The sequence below is a fragment of the Panthera onca genome, chromosome C2 (assembly GCF_046562875.1).
Source record: "Panthera onca isolate mPanOnc1 chromosome C2, mPanOnc1 haplotype 2, whole genome shotgun sequence".
NCBI classification, from domain to species: Eukaryota; Metazoa; Chordata; class Mammalia; order Carnivora; family Felidae; genus Panthera; species Panthera onca.
In genome coordinates, this window is record NC_138347.1 from 95,758,297 (window position 1) to 95,777,056 (window position 18,760).

Sequence of the window (18,760 nt, forward strand, 5' to 3'; positions counted from 1 at the left end):
TTCTGTCAACTGCCTTATTCCCGCTGAGTATTTTGAGAGAACTTCTATATAATATAAAAACAACTGGCATGGCACTTAAAAACTACAAAAAACAGAACACAGTTAAAAACATATTTGTAATGCAATTCTGTATAAAATATACACAGTAAATGTTATTAGTTAAAAAAAATTTTTTTAAACACAAAAGACCACCCTGAATAATGGTTAAAACCTCATCACAGAAAAATGTTCATCATTTGTAACATTATTGATAGAAAATGGATAGGATTTTTTGGGGGAAGAGATATCTAACTTGAAGAAGTCATTCAAAGTTTATTTAAAATTGTAGATAAGATAGTAATTCATTGCCTACCCCTTTCTCAAAACTTATCATGAATATTCTAATATATAACTACAGCCAAAATAAAAGAATAACTCAAAGAAAGTGTTTCTTAAAATAAGGCCCAAAGACCCAACAGAATTCTAAGGTGGGCCCAGCAATATGCATTTTAAACAAATGTCCCAGGTGATCGTTCCCCATTCTACAATTTGGGAACTAATGCCCTAGGGGAGACAGTACCATTTAAAAGCAAGGTCATAAACATATTTCTGATATGTCAGAATTTTCTATAAGTTTATGATTTGAAGTGAATACTGCTTTTTTAAAACAAGTTTTAGGTATTAAGAAAAACATACATACTTCTTACATAAACATGGGAATGTATATAAACTTTTTCCTTTGAGGTTTTCATTGCTTTCAGATTTGGTCATTTGAAGAAAAATGAGTACATGGTCGGAAACTTCAGAAAAATTACATTTCAAATAAAAGGTAGCATCCAAAAAAAAAATTATTAGATGCCTATAAATTTTAAATCATTATAAATTTAAGACTAGATAGCTTCCCCCCAAATTAAATTTTACTAAGATTGGACAATTGTGAGTAATTTAGATGATTATTGTTACTTTTTACATCCCTTTTCATTAAAAAAATATTTAGGGGCACGGCACCTGGGTGGCTCAGTTGATTGAGCATTCAACTTAAGCTCAGGTTGTGATCTCACAGTTGGGTGAGTTCGATCGAGCCCCATAGCAGGCTCGCCTGCTGTCAGCACAGTGCCCATTTCAGATCCTCTGTAACCCCCCTGCCCCTACCCCACTCACAAGCTCTCTCTCAAAAATAAACATTAAAAAAATATTCAAAATAAACGGATGCTATCACAGGCATCCCTTTAAATAATAAATCGCTAAACACTAGTATTAATAAAAAATAATCTGAAGAACTCTGCCCCTGAAATGTATTCCACTCTGATTATATGTGTTACCCACTTAACAAAAACTCATTTAAGGAGCTGGAACTTGTGGAATATTTATGTCTGTGTTCTGAATATTTATTCATGTTGACCTTTTTTAATTTCACTGAAGACTCCATACTATAAACAGGGTCCAAAAGTATGGATAATGTGGTTTTGGTGAATAAATGAGTAAGGTTAAGACACTATTTGGAAGATAAAATACTTTTTATGTATATTAAGTTATAAGGAAAAAATTGCATACGTTCTGTCTCTACTGGATAATGGAATGCTTTTACAAGTTTGATAAGGAGTGCTTCCTTGTTATCTAAAACCATAAAAAGTCACTGTGGGATTACCATTGCACTTTTCTGGTGTTTTTCTTGTTTTTTTTTTTAATTTAAAACATTTTTAATTTCTATTTTTCTCCCTTTCTATATACTGAGAAATGCTCCATTCAAATGCATCCTGGTTCTTTGAATGACAGTTACTAACATTCCAGTTAAAGTTCTGGCTAAAGGGATAAGCTCAGAAGCTTACACCCCTATCCTAAGAAATCACTCATCAGTTTTTCAAAAATAGCTAATGATTTAGAATCTAATACTTAATAAAATGTGCCTGGTTTTTTTTCCTCAAGGAGAACTTGTATTCCCTAATTCTAAGCAAGTGACATCCTTTACTACCAATTTAATAACTGTTGCCTTAAAAATCAATAACTTAATTATCCAAGGCAATAAAACTTACAGCTGAATTTTTAAACACAAAGAACTCAGAAAGTAATAGGTAATATAAGTTGTTGTATTTTGAATTACTCTTCTATTCCAAAATTTAAAACTTTAAGGACTAAATGAAGAGTGACAAAAATCACAGTAGGTTTATGACACAATCCCATCATGTGCCTTAAACGCAGTGGTTAAGTATTTCCTTTAAACAAAAAGGACAACTTCATTACTCATCAGTAGGCTGCTGGATTACCAGTATAACTGAATGTTGACACGACCGTCTGGAAACTAGTTTCATTTTCTTTTTCATAGTTAGATGTAATAATTGACTCTTACAGCCAACAATAGAAGATACTGAATGCTTTTTTTGTAGGTAAGAAATATAAAATGGTTCATTGTATCCAGGCTGGTAACGAGTTTATTCATGCATTAAATGGCAACACAAGCAAAATGCACAGTTGGAAAATGAGGATCAGACACATTCTTCTGCAGACATCAAGAGAGGATTGATGTACTCAAAACCTTCAAATTCAGACTGATCAATCTTCCTCACAATGTCACTGTTGAAAGAAAAATAAATTAATTTTCATAATCTAGATTTCTTCAACTTTTTATTTAAATGGTAAACAAAAATTAAAAAACAAAAAATAAGGCTAATTTATATAAATTATGGGGGAAGAAATCTACAAGTGTTTAGATTAATCCCAAAACATCTTCTAGAAGAATCAAGAGTACTGAAAATAAAAGACTAACAATCCTGTAAGCAGGTTTAGAACTAAAAGGTAGTCCAAAATTGAAGGCTAGAAATTAAAAGTCACAAATTGTCACAACTCTGGTTAATCTTAACTTTGGACCTGAACAACATTCATACTTAGAGGCGAACATCCAGGTCTGAATTAGCATTCAATTTAGTAGTCACCTCAACAGGAAGATGGTGACAAGAAGGCCCAGAAGAAGTTAGCCAAAAGGAAAAGGCAATAGGGACAAGTACATAGAAAGACCTAGAATAAGGAGAGGACACCACAGGGAGGTCATGGGTCATAGGGTATAGAGATGTTGGCATTCTGTTATACTGGGTTTCTAATTTAATATGCAGTAAGAGTAATACCAATGAATATTTGAATACTTAAATGCACACACCATACTGCAGAGCAAAGTTACCCAGGATACAGTCCCTTCCTTTGAGGAGGGAAGGTATCCCATATAAAGAAAAGCTACAAGGGAAAGCAGTACCTGCTAAGTTTCATATGGGACAGCTAAGTCTTGATCTAAGCACAGTTCTAATGAGAAGGGTGACTTCTAGTTGCAGAAATTGAGAAAGCCAGCATTCATTCCACAACCACTTACTGAAGAGAATTATGAAAGACTATGTTAGGTCTGGGAAAGCGCCAAGTAATTTACTGGAGTTGAAAGCACAGGAACAGAAGCATGTCAAAGGTAGATGATCTGGGAGGAAGGTAATGGCCAGTTAAAGGAAGCCAGTAATACTTACTAGAGTAAGGAGTTTCACCTTTATTCATCAAAGACCTGGTTGCATTTGAGGTAGCTCAGCAAGATGGAGAAGATTCCAGTATGTAATGAAGGAGGCATACAGAGGGAACAGCATGAGCAAAGGTAACAGCACACTATCCGGGGATGTGGAGTGATGGAGGCTGGTCAGAACACAGCATTTGTGTTGGAGCACAGTGAGAGAGGGCTGGAGAGTCGGGTGGGAGGAGAGGGCGGAAGGCAGTGACTGCTGCCTGAGATGACAGGTTTTATCTTCTAGACAAGGAGGAGGTTACTGGAGGCTTCTGACAAAGGGGGTTAAAAAACTGGTGGTGCTACTGCAGGAGATGTACAGGATGGGTTGCAAAGCAAAGGATGAGCCTGATCAGGAGGATGGTGTAATATTCTACGCATGATTTGAAAGAGGTGTGAATGGGGCTGACGACAATGGGAACGAAAACGAAGGATCTGACACAAGTGATGAAGTAAAGAAAGAACAGACAAGGAGTTGGCAGCTGAACACATTATCGTTTGTTAAGGAAAAGGAAGCGTCAATAATCATGGACATTTTGGATCTGAATGCAGGAACACATGATGGGATAATGAGCACAAAAAAGTAAATAAAAATAAGAAACTGACTGGGAACAACAGAAAAAGAGACCATAAAGAGTCATTTCTTTTTCTTTTCTTTTCTTTCCTTTTTTTTTTTTTAATTTTTTTTTTTTTCAACGTTTTTTATTTATTTTTGGGACAGAGAGAGACAGAGCATGAACGGGGGAGGGGCAGAGAGAGAGGGAGACACAGAATCGGAAACAGGCTCCAGGCTCCGAGCCATCAGCCCAGAGCCTGACGCGGGGCTCGAACTCACGGACCGCGAGATCGTGACCTGGCTGAAGTCGGACGCTTAACCGACTGCGCCACCCAGGCGCCCCTCTTTCCTTTTTTAAAAGTAATTTCTACACCCGATGTGGGGCTCGAACTCACGACCCTGAGATCAAGAGTCGCATGCTCCCCTGAGTGAACCAGCCAGGTGCCCCGAGAAGTCATTACCTTTATTTCAGATTTTGTATGTCTGAGGTGCTTGTCTGACAAACCAGGGAAGATGTTTAAACAAGCAGATAGAAATGCAGTTCAGGAGAGATACCAGGTGGGGGGTGCTTTAGGAACTATGGCTCATTTACTCTTCACAGTAGCCTTTTGAGGTAGGCAGTAAGAGAAGAAATAGGCTCAGAGAAGTTATGAAATTTGAATCCAGGTTACTCAGTTGGTAAGAGGTGAGGTCAGGATTCAAATTCCTATCTTTTGATTAAATCTAGTGTTCTTTTTAATACATGACACTGTCAGAATAATGACTTTCGTACATTACTCTCTCCTTTGGTAGACAGTAAGCTTTTTTGTGAGACTGGCCTACATCTTAATCGTCTTTAATGCCCAGTACTTAGCACAAGGCCTTTTGCTCAAAAACCATTTGCCAATTTAGCTGGGTGTGATTTAAATAGCTGGTATCAGTGATGTGGGGCTGGCCTAAATCTCCAAGGAACAAAGTGCATATAGCAAAAAGGCGGCTGTTACGAACAGACTGTGGAACATCTCAGTCTTGAGGGGACAGGGGAAAAAGGATGATAAGTGGTCACAGAGATGAAGCAGACCAGGATGGGTAGTGCCCAACAAAGCAAGGCCATGAGTACCAAATGCTTCACAGACATCAGGGGAGATGAGGACTGATCAAAACACGCTTTAAAAATCAGAAATCAACAGGGACGCCCGGATGGCTCAGTCGGTTAAGTATCTGACTTCAGCTCAGGTCATGATCTCACAGTCCGTAAGTTCAAGCCCTGTATCGGGCAGGCTCTGTGCTGACAGCTCGGAGTCTGGAGCTTGCTTCGGATGCTGTGTCTCCCTCTCTCTCTGCCTCTCCCTCTCTCAAGAAATGAATAAACATTAAACAAAAATCAGAAATTGACAAATCAACTCAACCATCAAAAGCCAAAAAAGCAGGTTAAATTGTAAAGAGTTAAAGTGCAGGTAGTAAGAAAAGTATAAGACAATCAATGTTGACTACTCTGAAGGAGTTTGATGGAGATACTGCTTATTTATTTTTCTTTTACCATGAGCATTGAGTAATTATCTTGAAAAGAAAATGAGGGAAGAAAATATGGTGGTTTAAAGATGTGCTAAGATCCAGGGGGCAAATTAGGATATCTGAGCATGTTTATAAATAGAAGAAGAGCAGCAGGAAAAGAGAAAGAAGGTGGGGTAATGGACATAACTGACAAAATGAAATCCTGGCAGAAGCTAAGGAAACAGATCTAGGAAAATGGAGCACCCCTTGCAAAAGAGGGATAGCCTTCCAAGAATAGGGAAGAAGAAAAAGGAGGTGGGAGAGACAGCAATTCTGAGATGCAAGATGGTCTGTGACAGCTGAAAACAGAGCAAGCTCACACCAGGCAGGTCTCAATCCTTGCAGTCAAGCTAAGGCAAGGTTAGTCCGTTAGAAGTGGTGAAGGCAGAGGTAGGACTGAAGGCTTCCAAAATGTAGAGACGGTTTGAACAGCTGCATGAGGAATGTGGTAAGAATTAACAAGACAGAAGTGAAAATATGGCCAAGGAGTAAGGGCCTCCTTGAGATGACAGAATGAATCTGTAAAGAGAGGTAAACAATCAAATATGCCCAAATTATTCTAAACCATACTTTTAAAAAATGAACATACACATAAAAAATATGTCAGATCACCGCTGGCTAGACTTGGTAAGTTAATGTCATCTTTTTAACAAGCAATGTGGCAATACATATCAAGAGCTTTCAAAATTTCATACTCTTAAGTGGCACTTGGGTGGCTCGGTCAGCTGGGTGTCCGACTCTCGATTTCAGCTCAGGTCATGATCTCACAGTTTGTGAGTTTTGAGCCCCACATTGGGCTCTGCACTGACAGTGTGGAGCCAGCTTGGTATATTCATTCTCTCTCTCTCTCCCCAGCCCCCCCCCCCATCCCCCTGCTCGTGTTTGTGCACTCTCAAAATAAATAAACTTAAATTTTCACTCTTTGATCTAATTCCCTCTCTGGGAATCTATCTTAAAGTAATACTCAGGAACTCAAAGACAGTCATCTTCAAAACAGTGCAGTGCAGTGGAAAGAGCACGGGTTTCCATCCTGACTCTGCCACCTGACAGCTGTGTGACTCTGCTTGCCCTGTCTGGGTCTCAGTTTCCTCATCTGTAAGAGGAAGATGACAGTAAGTAGATTTATCATGTTGTTGTGGGAATTAGAGATAAGGCACGTAAGGCAAAGTAGAAAAGGGCAGTCGTTATAACTTATAATAGTGTAATAGATTCAAATATCCCATAACTGAATGGCTAATTCAATTATGTTATAATCTGGTAATGAAGCACTGTGTAGCCACTAAAAATGAAACTTCCAAATAACTTCAGAAATATTTCAGTCTATAGAGTTACTTACTCGTCATCTGGAGTGAGCTGGACAGGTTCATTAGTAAACTGAGAATCAAAGTTGTCCAAACCAAATTCCCCAGAAATATTTGGTTTGAAGGGAGGTACCATCTGCTTTTGCTCCATCTAGAAAGACATATTAGATGACAGCTCAAGCCTACGTTCTTAGAAAAATTCCACCTCTACATTTCTCCTCTTCCCTCAGAGGCTTCCACATCCTATCACAGCGAGTCCTTAGGCATGGTTCAACGGTATTCACGATGATGGAAATAATGTACAAAACTGAACACTGATATAGGCCTTACTAATATTACAACCTGTTCCATTAAATTAATATTCTAAGCTTTTATTGTTTTAAAAGCTTTTTAAAAAGCACTTTAGAGTGTGGCTTAAGTTACTTAAGCTATGATATATTTGTTTTGTTTTTTTAACATTCTTTTAAGAGAATAAAATTTGGCCCAAGATAATAAGGATACCTAATATAGAAAACAATGACAATTTACATACCATATCCCAATCAACATTTCGAAAGAATGGGTGTCCCTGAATATCAGCAAATCCTGTTTGAGGATGACAACCCAATCGTTCCTTTGGGTCCTATGATGGAGAGAAATGTTTCAAGAACTGGATGGATATCATGCTTTAGAATAAATACATCCTCTTTGTGACCTGGGTTTTGTGTCTATTATATAATACCTTTATCTCTGAAATTACATCATAGTACAACACTAGACTTAAATGAATATCTGAAGCTTGTGACGAGTACAATTTCCTCATGGCTCTGTCTCCGGCTATCATGTGATTATAGTGGATATAGGTCACTACTCCTTGCTACAGGAAAAGGGGAGGGAAAAGAGAGCAGCACAATCATTTCAGCAGCATCCACCTATTTCTTTGGCACAGGTTATTGTGCTGGTCAAAATATACAAACCCCGAAACTTCACAAGTGTGTTCTTAGCTCATTTGTAAAGCTCTATGTCCAATTACAGCAACAAAACAATATAATCTGTGTATAACCATGATACAACCATTATGTGACCCACTGGACTAAGGAGCTGTAACTTACAAACAGTCTTGGCTTATTCATTACTGTGAATGAGAACATGTTACCATTTTCCTTTCCAATAAAAGCCATTTTATTTTGAACATTAAAACCTCTCACCTTCATTTTGCAGCGTGCTAACACTTAGATTTCCATTTTAAATCTTTCTCCATCTAAAGTACTCAAAAGCTTCAATTTCTCGTTTTGTTAAAATTCATCATTATCTATATTTACCTTAGATGATAAATGCACATCAACCTACTTTTTCTAACCTACAATTTATTTAAGAAAATATTTATGATTGCCAAGATCACCATAATACAATAAGCTTATCTGGTCTCTGTCCCAGGTTCCTGACACAGCTTCTAAAACCTGAGTGGAGTAATTTCCTGAGTGAGCCAATTATCTTTTGTTATTCACAAGTCCCTTTCAATTACACCTGAGTTTATACTAATAATGTGACTCTCGGTGGGCTGGTAGATAGCTCAGGATGGGATCTGGTTGCCGGAGGAACCATCCATGTGATCAGAGAGTTGTAACTTTAAGCCTCATTTTCAGAGGGGTGGAGGTCAACTACCAATGGCTAATGATTCAATCAATTGTGTCAATGTAATGGAACCTCCATAAAGCCCTCTGAACCACAGGGTTTGGAGAGCTTCTGGGTTGGTGAATATGTCCATATGCTGGGAGACACGGAGGGTGTGTACCCTAACTCCACAGGGACAGAAACTCCTGTGCTCAGGATCCTTTTGGACTCCACCCTGTGTATCTTTTCATCTGGCTGTTCATTTGTATCTTTTTTTTTTTATAACCAACCAGTGATAGCAAGTAAACTATTTTCCTGAGTTCTGTGAGCCATTCTAGCGAATTACTGAACCTGAGGTGTGAGAATTGTGGGAAGCTCAACTCTGTAGCCAAGTCAGACAAAAATGTGGGTACTCAATACTCATGACTCATGACTGGCACTTGAGGTGAAGATAGTTTTATAGGACTGAGCCCTTAAACCCCTGGAATCTGATGGTAACTCTGGGTAGTTAGTATCAGAAATAAACTGAATTGTAATACACCAAGTTTATGTCTAGAGAGGTGGAGAATTGGTTGTTGGTGTGGAAAAAACCTACACATTTGGTGTTAGAAGTGTTATGAGTAAAAACCATTCAGAATCATAATCTTAGATCCTAAAACTCTTCTAACCTACTGACCACAACGAAGAATTGAATGGTCTTCAGATTTTTTAAGAACCAATGATAGCATTTCATTTCTTCTGAATTTTATCTGATTACAGGGCTTTTGACATGATAATCTGTACAGAACACTACTGTCCCAAGTGCTCAATAAGGAAAGAGATCTATGAATAATAATCCAAAGAAAACTGAGTAACAAAGCTGTAAGTACGATTGAGGCTATCCCCAAAGATGTAATGTTTCCCTAATTGAGTACATGGTATATATATCATCTACATTAAAAACCCATATGTAATATATAGCTGGTAGTGACTTACACTGTCAAAATGGAAAGGACAATTCATCTCAGGATCTAATACTCTTTGGTAAAGAGATAAGTTCCAGATCTAACTGAAAAAAAATTATTATACGCTAGTGTTTTGGAATATTACACTGCCTGAACCTCTACTTAGTGTCATCTATACAGAGATAAACTGCTGAAGATTTTTACATTCAATTTATACCTTGTTGAGAAAACTCTTCAGGACACTTGCAGCTTTTACAGACAGAGAGCGTGGTATGCGAATTTGTTTTTCCAAAATAACTAGAAAGATAAAATAGTGGCATTATATTTCACTTTTACATAGCTTCAATTTTACATTTTTATTATGAGCTACTTAAGGGCGTTCTCGAAGAAAAAAATAAGGTATTACATATACTACTTCAGCGTCTCATGTGCTTTCTCAGGCTCGCTCCTCTCCTTCCCTCTCAGAGAGCCTCTTCTCTGAATGCTGTCCTTATCATTTACATGCATATTTTATTCTTTGACTACCTTACTGTGCCTCAGTTTCCTCATCTGTAAAATTAGAATAAAAATAATACCTACTTCATGGGTTTGTTATGAGGTTTAAATGAGTTAATAGCTACAAAATGTGAGGTACATGTTACTATACTCAATTTTATTAGACATTGCCAAGCTGTTCTCCAAAGCTGTTAAATCAATTTTCACTGCTTGCCAGCAGTCTATGAGAGTTCCACTTACTCCATCCACATCCTCACCAGCCCTGGTATTATCGGACTTTAAAATTTCTGGCAAATGCATGGGCAGGAAATAGTAGCTCATTAATGTTTTAATGTGCAAACCCCTAATTACTAGTGAAGCTGAATGCTTTTTCATATATTCCATGGCCATCTGGATTTTCTGTTACATGAAACAGCTATTCATTTCCTGTGATGGCCTTAATTATTAAATGTAGAATTTCATGGAAATCTTTGGACTGGGTGTTGGGAGCAGGGGGTGATCCCTTGTCTTTTTTTTTTTTTTTTTTTTTTTTTTTTTTCCTGTTTGAGTCTTTGTATTTCCAATTGTGGGCCTTCTTTTCTTCACCTTTTGATCTTCTTATATTCTTGGTACCCCACTTTTTCCTCCATATTGTTCTTGGACTTATGCACTCAGCCTCGGGGTCCATGTGGAAAGATATTCCTCTCTAGCCACAGGATTCCTTCTTCTAATCTCTGTGATATACAATCTGAAGGAACTTTTTGTTATAATTCTGAGTATGAGAAAGTAGTTGGTAAATGGGACTGAAGGAATAGAAGTAGGAAGATATATTTTCAAAAAAATGAAGGGGTGCCTGGGTGGCTCCGTTGGTTGGGCATCTGACTCCTGATTTCAGCTCAGGTCATGATCTTGCAGTTCGTGAGTGTGAGCCCCACGTTGGGCTCTGTGCTGACAGTGCAGAGCCTGCCTGGGATTCTCTGTCTCCCCCTCTCTCTGCCCTTCCTTCTCTCACTCTCCTTCTCTCTCTCTCTCTCTCAAAAGTAAATATTAAAAAAAAAATGAAGACCTACATATTAAGAAGTATATTGTCCAATTATTCTCCTCTTACTCAAGGTAAAAATCTGAGCCATCCTCATTCATACTCTAGAATAGGTTATTCACAGAGAATCTGTAAAATACCGCAAATTACCTTGGAAAAGATAATCCTCTGTGTTTTGATCAGGGTTATCCGAGCTTCCAACAATATCAAATGGAGATCTGCCTGCCATCATCTCAAACATTAGTACTCCAAGAGCCCACCAGTCGACACTGAAACCTTCAAAAAAGGAATTTTTTGAAGCAACAAGTTATTCTGCATTCTTAAAAGTCAGTAACTTGAGATTCATTTCATTGTATAATTAAAAATTAAACATAATGAAAAATAAACTCTAAATGCATTATAACTATCATGGTTGGCAGTGAAGATTATAGGAATATTTCACTTATCAACAAGGGGAGGTACCTAAAAGATAACTTTAAAAATAAAATATTGGGGAAAAAATATTGGAAATGAAACACTAAGTTCCTTCTCCCAAATATGCCTGTAATTTCAGACTCATAGTCTGTATCTTTTTTTTTTTTTTTTTTTTGAGGATATAATTAAATTGTATTTGAGAATAACTTTCGTGGGTCTGAAACTTGATCTTCTGCTAGTTGATTAAAGATCCTTGAAGAACCTTGGAATCAGATTCTGAACGCTGTCAGAAGTACCATCCTCCTTCACATCTGCTGAAATCAGAGGGCCAGAACCCAAGAAGTCCAATGTTTTGAGATAAATATATTCTCTGGTTTCTGACAAGCAGTCAATCTCTCCCTCATTTTTCAGATTCCTGGAGGAAATATCCCAGGAAATGTGAACAATCTTCCAGGGGTTCATGACTTTGTAGTCACATGGCTAAAGTTTAAATCCTTACTCTGCCACTTTCTAGCTGTATGATCTCGGGCAAGTTATCTAAACTTTCTGTAAAATGGGAATTAACAATGCTTACCTCCTAGGATTATTGAGAAGATTAATTTAGTTAATATAATGTAAACTGCTTGGATTAGTGCCTAGAACTTTTAGTGTTGCCATTAATAAAATATTCAAATCTGTACCCCCAAATACTGCTAAGGTCCCACTGTCTCTTATTTTATATTTTAGGGTTTTCATGTAGGTTTTAAGGGGATCAAGGAAGTTTATATTAATAAGATTAGTATTTAAATACTACAGAGTACTATAATGCAGTGGGTACCACATTTAACCACCCATCTAGCACTTAGCTAAAATAACACCTATTTATTTATTACCATAATCTTCTCCTCTTAAAATTTCAGGAGCAATGTAATTGGGAGTACCGCAAAAAGTGCTGGTTGTATCTCCTGGCCGTAATCCTTCCTTTTAGAAAAAATAAAAAAGAAAGAAAAAAGAGAAAAGAAATAATCAGATCAAAAATTATCTTTTAAATTCATCTCTTTTATTTCATTTGTTATATAAGCTCAGCATCTACAGGTAATATATTAAGCTTAAATAAAATATTACTAGTACAGTTGTCTTTATTATTAAAATCATGAGTTGCCCCTAAATAGCTTAAAGAAAGCCTGTCCTCATTCGATGTTGGTGGACAGTTCAATTAAAATAAAAATTGTACTTGAGGGGCGCCTGGGTGGCTCAGTCAGTTGAGCGTCCAACTTCGGCTCGGGTCATGATCTCACAGTCTGTGAGTTCGAGCCCCGTGTCGGGCTCTGTGCTGACAGCTCAGAGCCTGGAGCCTGTTTCGGATCTGTGTCTCCCTCTCTCATGCTCTGTCTCTCTCTGTCTCAAAAATAAATAAACGTTAAAAAAATTAAAAAAAAAAAATTGTACTTGAAATTATTTATTTATTTTTTTTTTTTTAATTTTTTTTTTTAACATTTCTTTATTTTTGAGACAGAGAGAGACAGAGCATGAACAGGGGAGGGTCAGAGAGAGAGGGAGACACAGAATCTGAAACAGGCTCCAGGCTCTGAGCAGTCAGCACAGAGCCCGACGCAGGGCTCGAACTCGCGAGATTGTGACCTGAGCCGAAGTCGGACGCTTAACCGACTGAGCCACCCAGGCGCCCTGATACTTGAAATAATTTATATTCAGGTAAAAATTTAATATAAAAAATTTAATTATATGAGTAAAAGGAATCATATTTTATGAAGAAAAGCACTTTAAATCCCACCTGCTAACACAAGCACTGTTGGTTGTTTTTCCTAAGGCACAAATTTTTTGGCTTTGTATTTCAATAGCTACTAGATGGAAAAAATTAAGGCAGAAGACACTAATGTGTATAACAGAAAAACTACACACTGAGAAATGGAACAATCACCAAAAATTTATAACAAACTTGTATGCACCTAACAACACAGCCTCAAAACACAAAGTAAAAATAGACAAATTAGAAGAATTTCACAATCCCTGCTATGGAATGGACATTTGTATGCCCCCCCCCCCCCCCGCCATTCATATGTTGAAGACTTAATGTGATAACACTGGGAGACCGGAGACTTTGGGAGGTAATTAGTTATTAGGGATGATGGGATTAGTGTCTTTATAAGAGGAAGAGAACTCCCTCTTTCTCTCCCTGCCATGTAAGAATACAACAAAAAGACACATCTGCAAACCGTGAAGAATGCCTTCACCCATCTGCAAGCCATGAAGAGTGCCTTCATGCATCTGCAAACCATAAAGAGTGCCTTCACCAGACACTGGATCTACTAGCACTTTGATCTTGAACTTCCCAGTCTCCAGAACTATGAGAAATAAATGTCTGTCTTTTAAGCCACTTAGTCTACAGTATATTGATATAGCAGGCTGAACTGATAATACAATCCCAAATCATGACAGGTGATTTCAAAACATCTGTATCAGAAAATGACATATCATACAGACAAAAAAATTAGTAAGCAGAAAAAGATTTGACAAAAGCTAAATATATATATTATATGTATATATAAAATATACATATACATATATAATATACATACATATGTATATTATACATATGTATGCATACATATAATATGTATATACATACATATACATATTATACATATACATATGTATACATACATACAATATGTATATACCTACATATAATATACATACATACATACATACAAATATGTATAATCTATGTGTACATGAGGAGAAAAGGGGAAAGAAAAGAGAGAGTGTGAAGGCCATAGACTCCCTGCATGCAAAAAAGAGATTATATATCCTTTTTAAAGTACATATGGGATACTGACCAAATACTAAGTCACAAAGGAAATCTCAATATATTTTCAAAGAACTAATATCATTCAGACCATTTTCTGGCCACAAGGCAATTAAATAAGATATCAACAATAAAAAGATAGTTTAAAAACAAGCTAACTAACAGTAAATTTACAATTAAGTAAAAGGCAATTCATTTTTGTGAGTTTTATTAAGTAATGCATGCCCATTATAATAACCTCAAAAATATGTAAAAGTAAACAGAATGTATGATGCTACATAATAGAACATACAACAACACATATAGAAACAGACAATGCCAGGGGCGCCTGGGTGGCCCAGTCGGTTAAGCGTCCGACTTCAGCTCAGGTCATGACCTCGCGGTCCGTGAGTTCGAGCCCCACATCGGGCTCTGTGCTGACAGCTCAGAGCCTGGAGCCTGCTTCGGATTCTGTGTCTCCCCCTCTCTCTGCCCCTGCTTGTGCTCTATCTCTCAAAAATAAAGAAACATTGAAAAAAAAAAGTTTAAAAAAATAAAAATAAAAAAAGAAACAGACAATGCCATACTTTAAAACTCTATTTAATGTTATTTATAAACATTTTATATTGTTATGAAGTTTTGGCAAACATCTTCTAAATGACTTTATAATGCTATGTTTTGTGGTCACTCTATAATTTCCCCTAATTATTCTCCTTACCAGCCATTTAGATTATTTAAAATATTTAAAATATTTATCACCAACTACAAGAAAAAAATTTTGGTCATAAGCCTTTTCTCATAGGCCAAAAAATTTACTCAGGATATCCCGGAGGCAGAAAAGATATTTGCAAATGATGTATCAAAGGGTTAGTATCCAAAATCTATAAAGAATTTATCAAACTCAACACCCAAAAGACAAATAATCCAGTGAAGAAATGGGCAAAAGACATCCAGATGGTTAACAGACACATGAAAAGATGCTCAACATCACTCATCATCAGGGAAATACAAATCAAAACCATGATGAGACACCACCTCATACCTGTCAGAATGGCTAAAATTAACAACTCAGACAACAACAGATGCTGGCAAGGATGTGGAGAAAGAGGAACCCTTTTGCACTGCTAATGGGAATGGAAACTGGTGCAGCCACTTTGGAAAACAATATGGAGGTTCCTCAAAAAATTAAAAATAGAACTACCCTATGACCCAGCAATTGCACTACTAGGTATTTATCCAAAGGATACAGGTGTGCTGTTTCGAAGGGACACATGCACCCCAATGTTTATAGCAGCACTATAGACAATAGTCAAAGTATGGAAAGAGCCCAAATGTCCAGATGAATGGATAAAGAAGATGTGGTATATATACACAATGGAGTATTACTTGGCAATCAAAAACAGTGAAATCTTGCCATTTGCAACAACATGGATGGAACTTGAGTGTATTATGCTAAGTGAAATTGGTCAGTAAGAGAAAGACAATTATCGTATGACTTTACTCATATGTGGAAGTTAAGGTACAAAACAGATGAACATAAGGGAAGAGAAGCAAAAATAATATAAAAACAGGGAGGGGAACAAAATATAAGAGACTTTTAAATATAGAGAACTGAGGGTTGCTGGAGGGGGTTCTGCGTCAGGGGTGGGCTGAATGGGCAAGTGGAATTAAGGAAGACACTTGTTGGGATGAGCACTGGACATTATATGTAGGGGATGAATCACTGGATTCTACTGCTGAAATCATTATTGCACTATATGCTAACTAACTTGGATGTAAATGTAAAAAAAGAATATCCCAGAGGCAGAAGTTCTAAATCAAAGAGTGTGCCTGTATATCTTTAAGATTCCTGATACATCCTCACCAAACTGCTTTACAAACAGTTATAACAACGCATACACTCACCAATGACATAGAAGAATGCCATTTCTTCAGACTCTTGTAAGCAGACTATTATAATTAAAAAAAAACAAAACAGTATCTGGCATGCAAAAATAAAGACTATTGTTTTAATGTGTACACTTTCTAACAAGGTTAACATTTTTAATGGGTTTTTTGTTGTTGCTGTTCAGCTTTATTTTCCTTTGACAAATTATAGGACATTTTTCTTTTGAAGTAAGAAAAAAATCCCCTGGTAAAAAAGTGACAGAGATAAAAATATCCATAAAAAATGGATATATAGGGGTTTGCCTACTAAATGTTTACTTGTTTATAACTAAAGATGTGTATAATAGAAAATTTTAAGGAAATAGAAATTTAATATAAGAAAAGATAAAAATGCCTGAGTTTTGTACCTAAAAGCAAAAATACCTGAGGTAAAGATTTTCTTTTAAGGTCATTATCAAGAGATAATGACATTAAATCTTCAATACTGTTAGAGTGTCTTACTTAATGTTAGCATTTAAATAGTTTAAATAGTCTCCAAGCTCTGGAGGCACTTCCTTCAGGTAAATGGGAGAGTGTGATCCATACGTTTACATGCTTGTTGCCATATTACCGTGTGCAGATAATTCTGGCCCAGCTACTACAACAAGGAGAGTAGCACCGTACACATTTTGTGGAAAAACACTGGACTCTTAAATAAAAAACTGTTACAAAAAGAGTATAGGTCCGAGAAAAAAAGGACATGTCCTGAGAGTAACTGAAATTCTTATTTTGTTCTACTGTACTTTATGTCAGATATTTAAATTTTAAATACAAAAAATGATACATTTCCTGGGAAAATCTTGAATACATTATCACGAGTCACAATTAAATGGCGAAAACTAGAAGGTGACACGCAAGTAGTTATGCTAAAGTCATGGGATTGCAGACAATTTTTATTTCCAAATTTTCTCCCATACTTTCACAACATTCAAAATAAAATGTTACAGACAATAAAAAGAAATTAACTCTTATTATAGCACATATAACAGTCACGGAAAATACGGACTTTTGTAAATGATTAGAAAATATGTATATTTTTCTTTGTGCTAAAATTCCAAAAAGCATCCCAAACAGGGTAGCAATCATTTCTCCATCTTTAAGTATTGTTATTTTACCAAAACAATTTTATGAGCTGCTGAGACCTTCTGATTAACTAGAAATGCCTCTCACCTTACACATGCCATAGTCAGTCAGTTTGATATGTCCTTCTGAGTCCAGCAATACATTGTCCAATTTCAAATCTCTATAAATTATCCCTCGTTCATGAAGATAATTTAATGCTAGACTGATTTCTGCAGAGTAAAATCTAAAAAGAAAAATAACTCATTTGATTCAAATTTCGGAATTGTGGTAAGTTTCTAGAAGAGGTTATTTAAGTCCTATCCCCATCTGCAAATGAAAACACCAAAATCGTGTCAAAAGATTTTTTTCTCCCTATGTTTTTAGAAATGACACCAAAACACAAACTGAAGTACACTTTAAAATATCTTAAGGGTGCCTGGGTGGCTCAGGTCATTGAGTGTCTGACTTCAGCTCAGGTCATGATCTCGTGGTTCGTGGATTCGAGCTCCCTATCAGGCTCTGTGCTGACAGCATAGAGCTTGCTTGGGATTCTCTCTCCTCTCTCTGTGCCCATCCCCTGCTCGAGCATGCGCGCATGTGCGTGCACTCTCTCGCACATGCTTGCTCTCTCAAAATAAATAAACTTTTAAAAAATTAAAAAGAAATAAAGAAAAAAATACCGGAGCCCAAAACACTATTACAGAAGTTCCAGTCTACATTGAACTCATACTTTTCAAAAAATTATTAATTTGAAAGTCTCAAACAGAAGTTCTTAATCTGGGTCCTTCCATAGACTTCAGACAGTCCACACTGCTACAACCAGAGGCTCAGTTGTGCGTACGTGTGTACATCTACATCTCCTCCCTCTACAGAGTTTCCATAGCTTCTATCACTTCTCTAAGAGACAAATGATCTCTCCAAATGCTAAGAATCATTGATTGGTCTAGAATTAAAAAAAAAAAAAAAATACTAAAAGTTTAACTCAAACTATAAAATGCATACCAAAATTCTAGAAAATGAATTATCCTACAACCATACGATTTAACATCAAAGAGAGGGTTTTTTAAAAACTGCCACTAACTCATTGGCGATAACCAGAACTTTTGACCTGAACAATGAGAATAAAACACTCAAGTTGGTTTATTGCTACTTTGGGGAATGTTATCATGATCATGTTTGGAGGTACATAACACAAACCTTCTCAGTTACTTAATTCTATGAATAGAGAACCTGAGCCCTTATTTTGTACTTTGGTTCCCAGAAAAGCACAAAACCAGAACTGGCACTTTAATACGTAAAAACTACTTTCCCCATGTCCAGCTGAACAAACAAGGCACAAATACAGGCTCTGGTCACAATTAGAAATGTCATTTGCGGCTCTGCTATGAAGGGCAACCATTTAATAAAGACTAAATAAATGAACATACAGGAAATTAAAACAAAACACAGTTTGGTCTGAGATTAGATTAGTACAATTTCTACCTTTTTATAAAATTGAAGGATAGTATCTCTTTTTGATAAGAAAGAATCAATGTATTAGCAAGATTTCCACTAAATTGGGGCACCTGGGTGGCTCAGTTGGTTAAACGTCCGACTTTGGCTCATGTCATGGTCTCACTGTT

General features: G+C 36.6%; 1 protein-coding gene across 1 annotated transcript in view; it reads right to left on the reverse strand.

Annotated features, from left to right (window-relative positions):
- Positions 1 to 1,635: 1,635 nt before the first annotated feature.
- PRKCI (protein kinase C iota) overlaps positions 1,636 to 18,760 on the reverse strand; it is a 70,720-nt gene continuing 53,595 nt past the window's right edge. The window contains exons 12-18 of the mRNA XM_060639184.2: positions 17,247 to 17,382; positions 12,238 to 12,325; positions 11,102 to 11,227; positions 9,656 to 9,735; positions 7,434 to 7,523; positions 6,937 to 7,052; positions 1,636 to 2,550 (exon numbers count right to left, since the gene is read on the reverse strand). Coding sequence (XP_060495167.1) covers positions 2,463 to 2,550; positions 6,937 to 7,052; positions 7,434 to 7,523; positions 9,656 to 9,735; positions 11,102 to 11,227; positions 12,238 to 12,325; positions 17,247 to 17,382 — 724 coding nt within the window. The 3' untranslated portion in view covers positions 1,636 to 2,462. The remainder of the gene's footprint in view (positions 2,551 to 6,936; positions 7,053 to 7,433; positions 7,524 to 9,655; positions 9,736 to 11,101; positions 11,228 to 12,237; positions 12,326 to 17,246; positions 17,383 to 18,760) is intronic.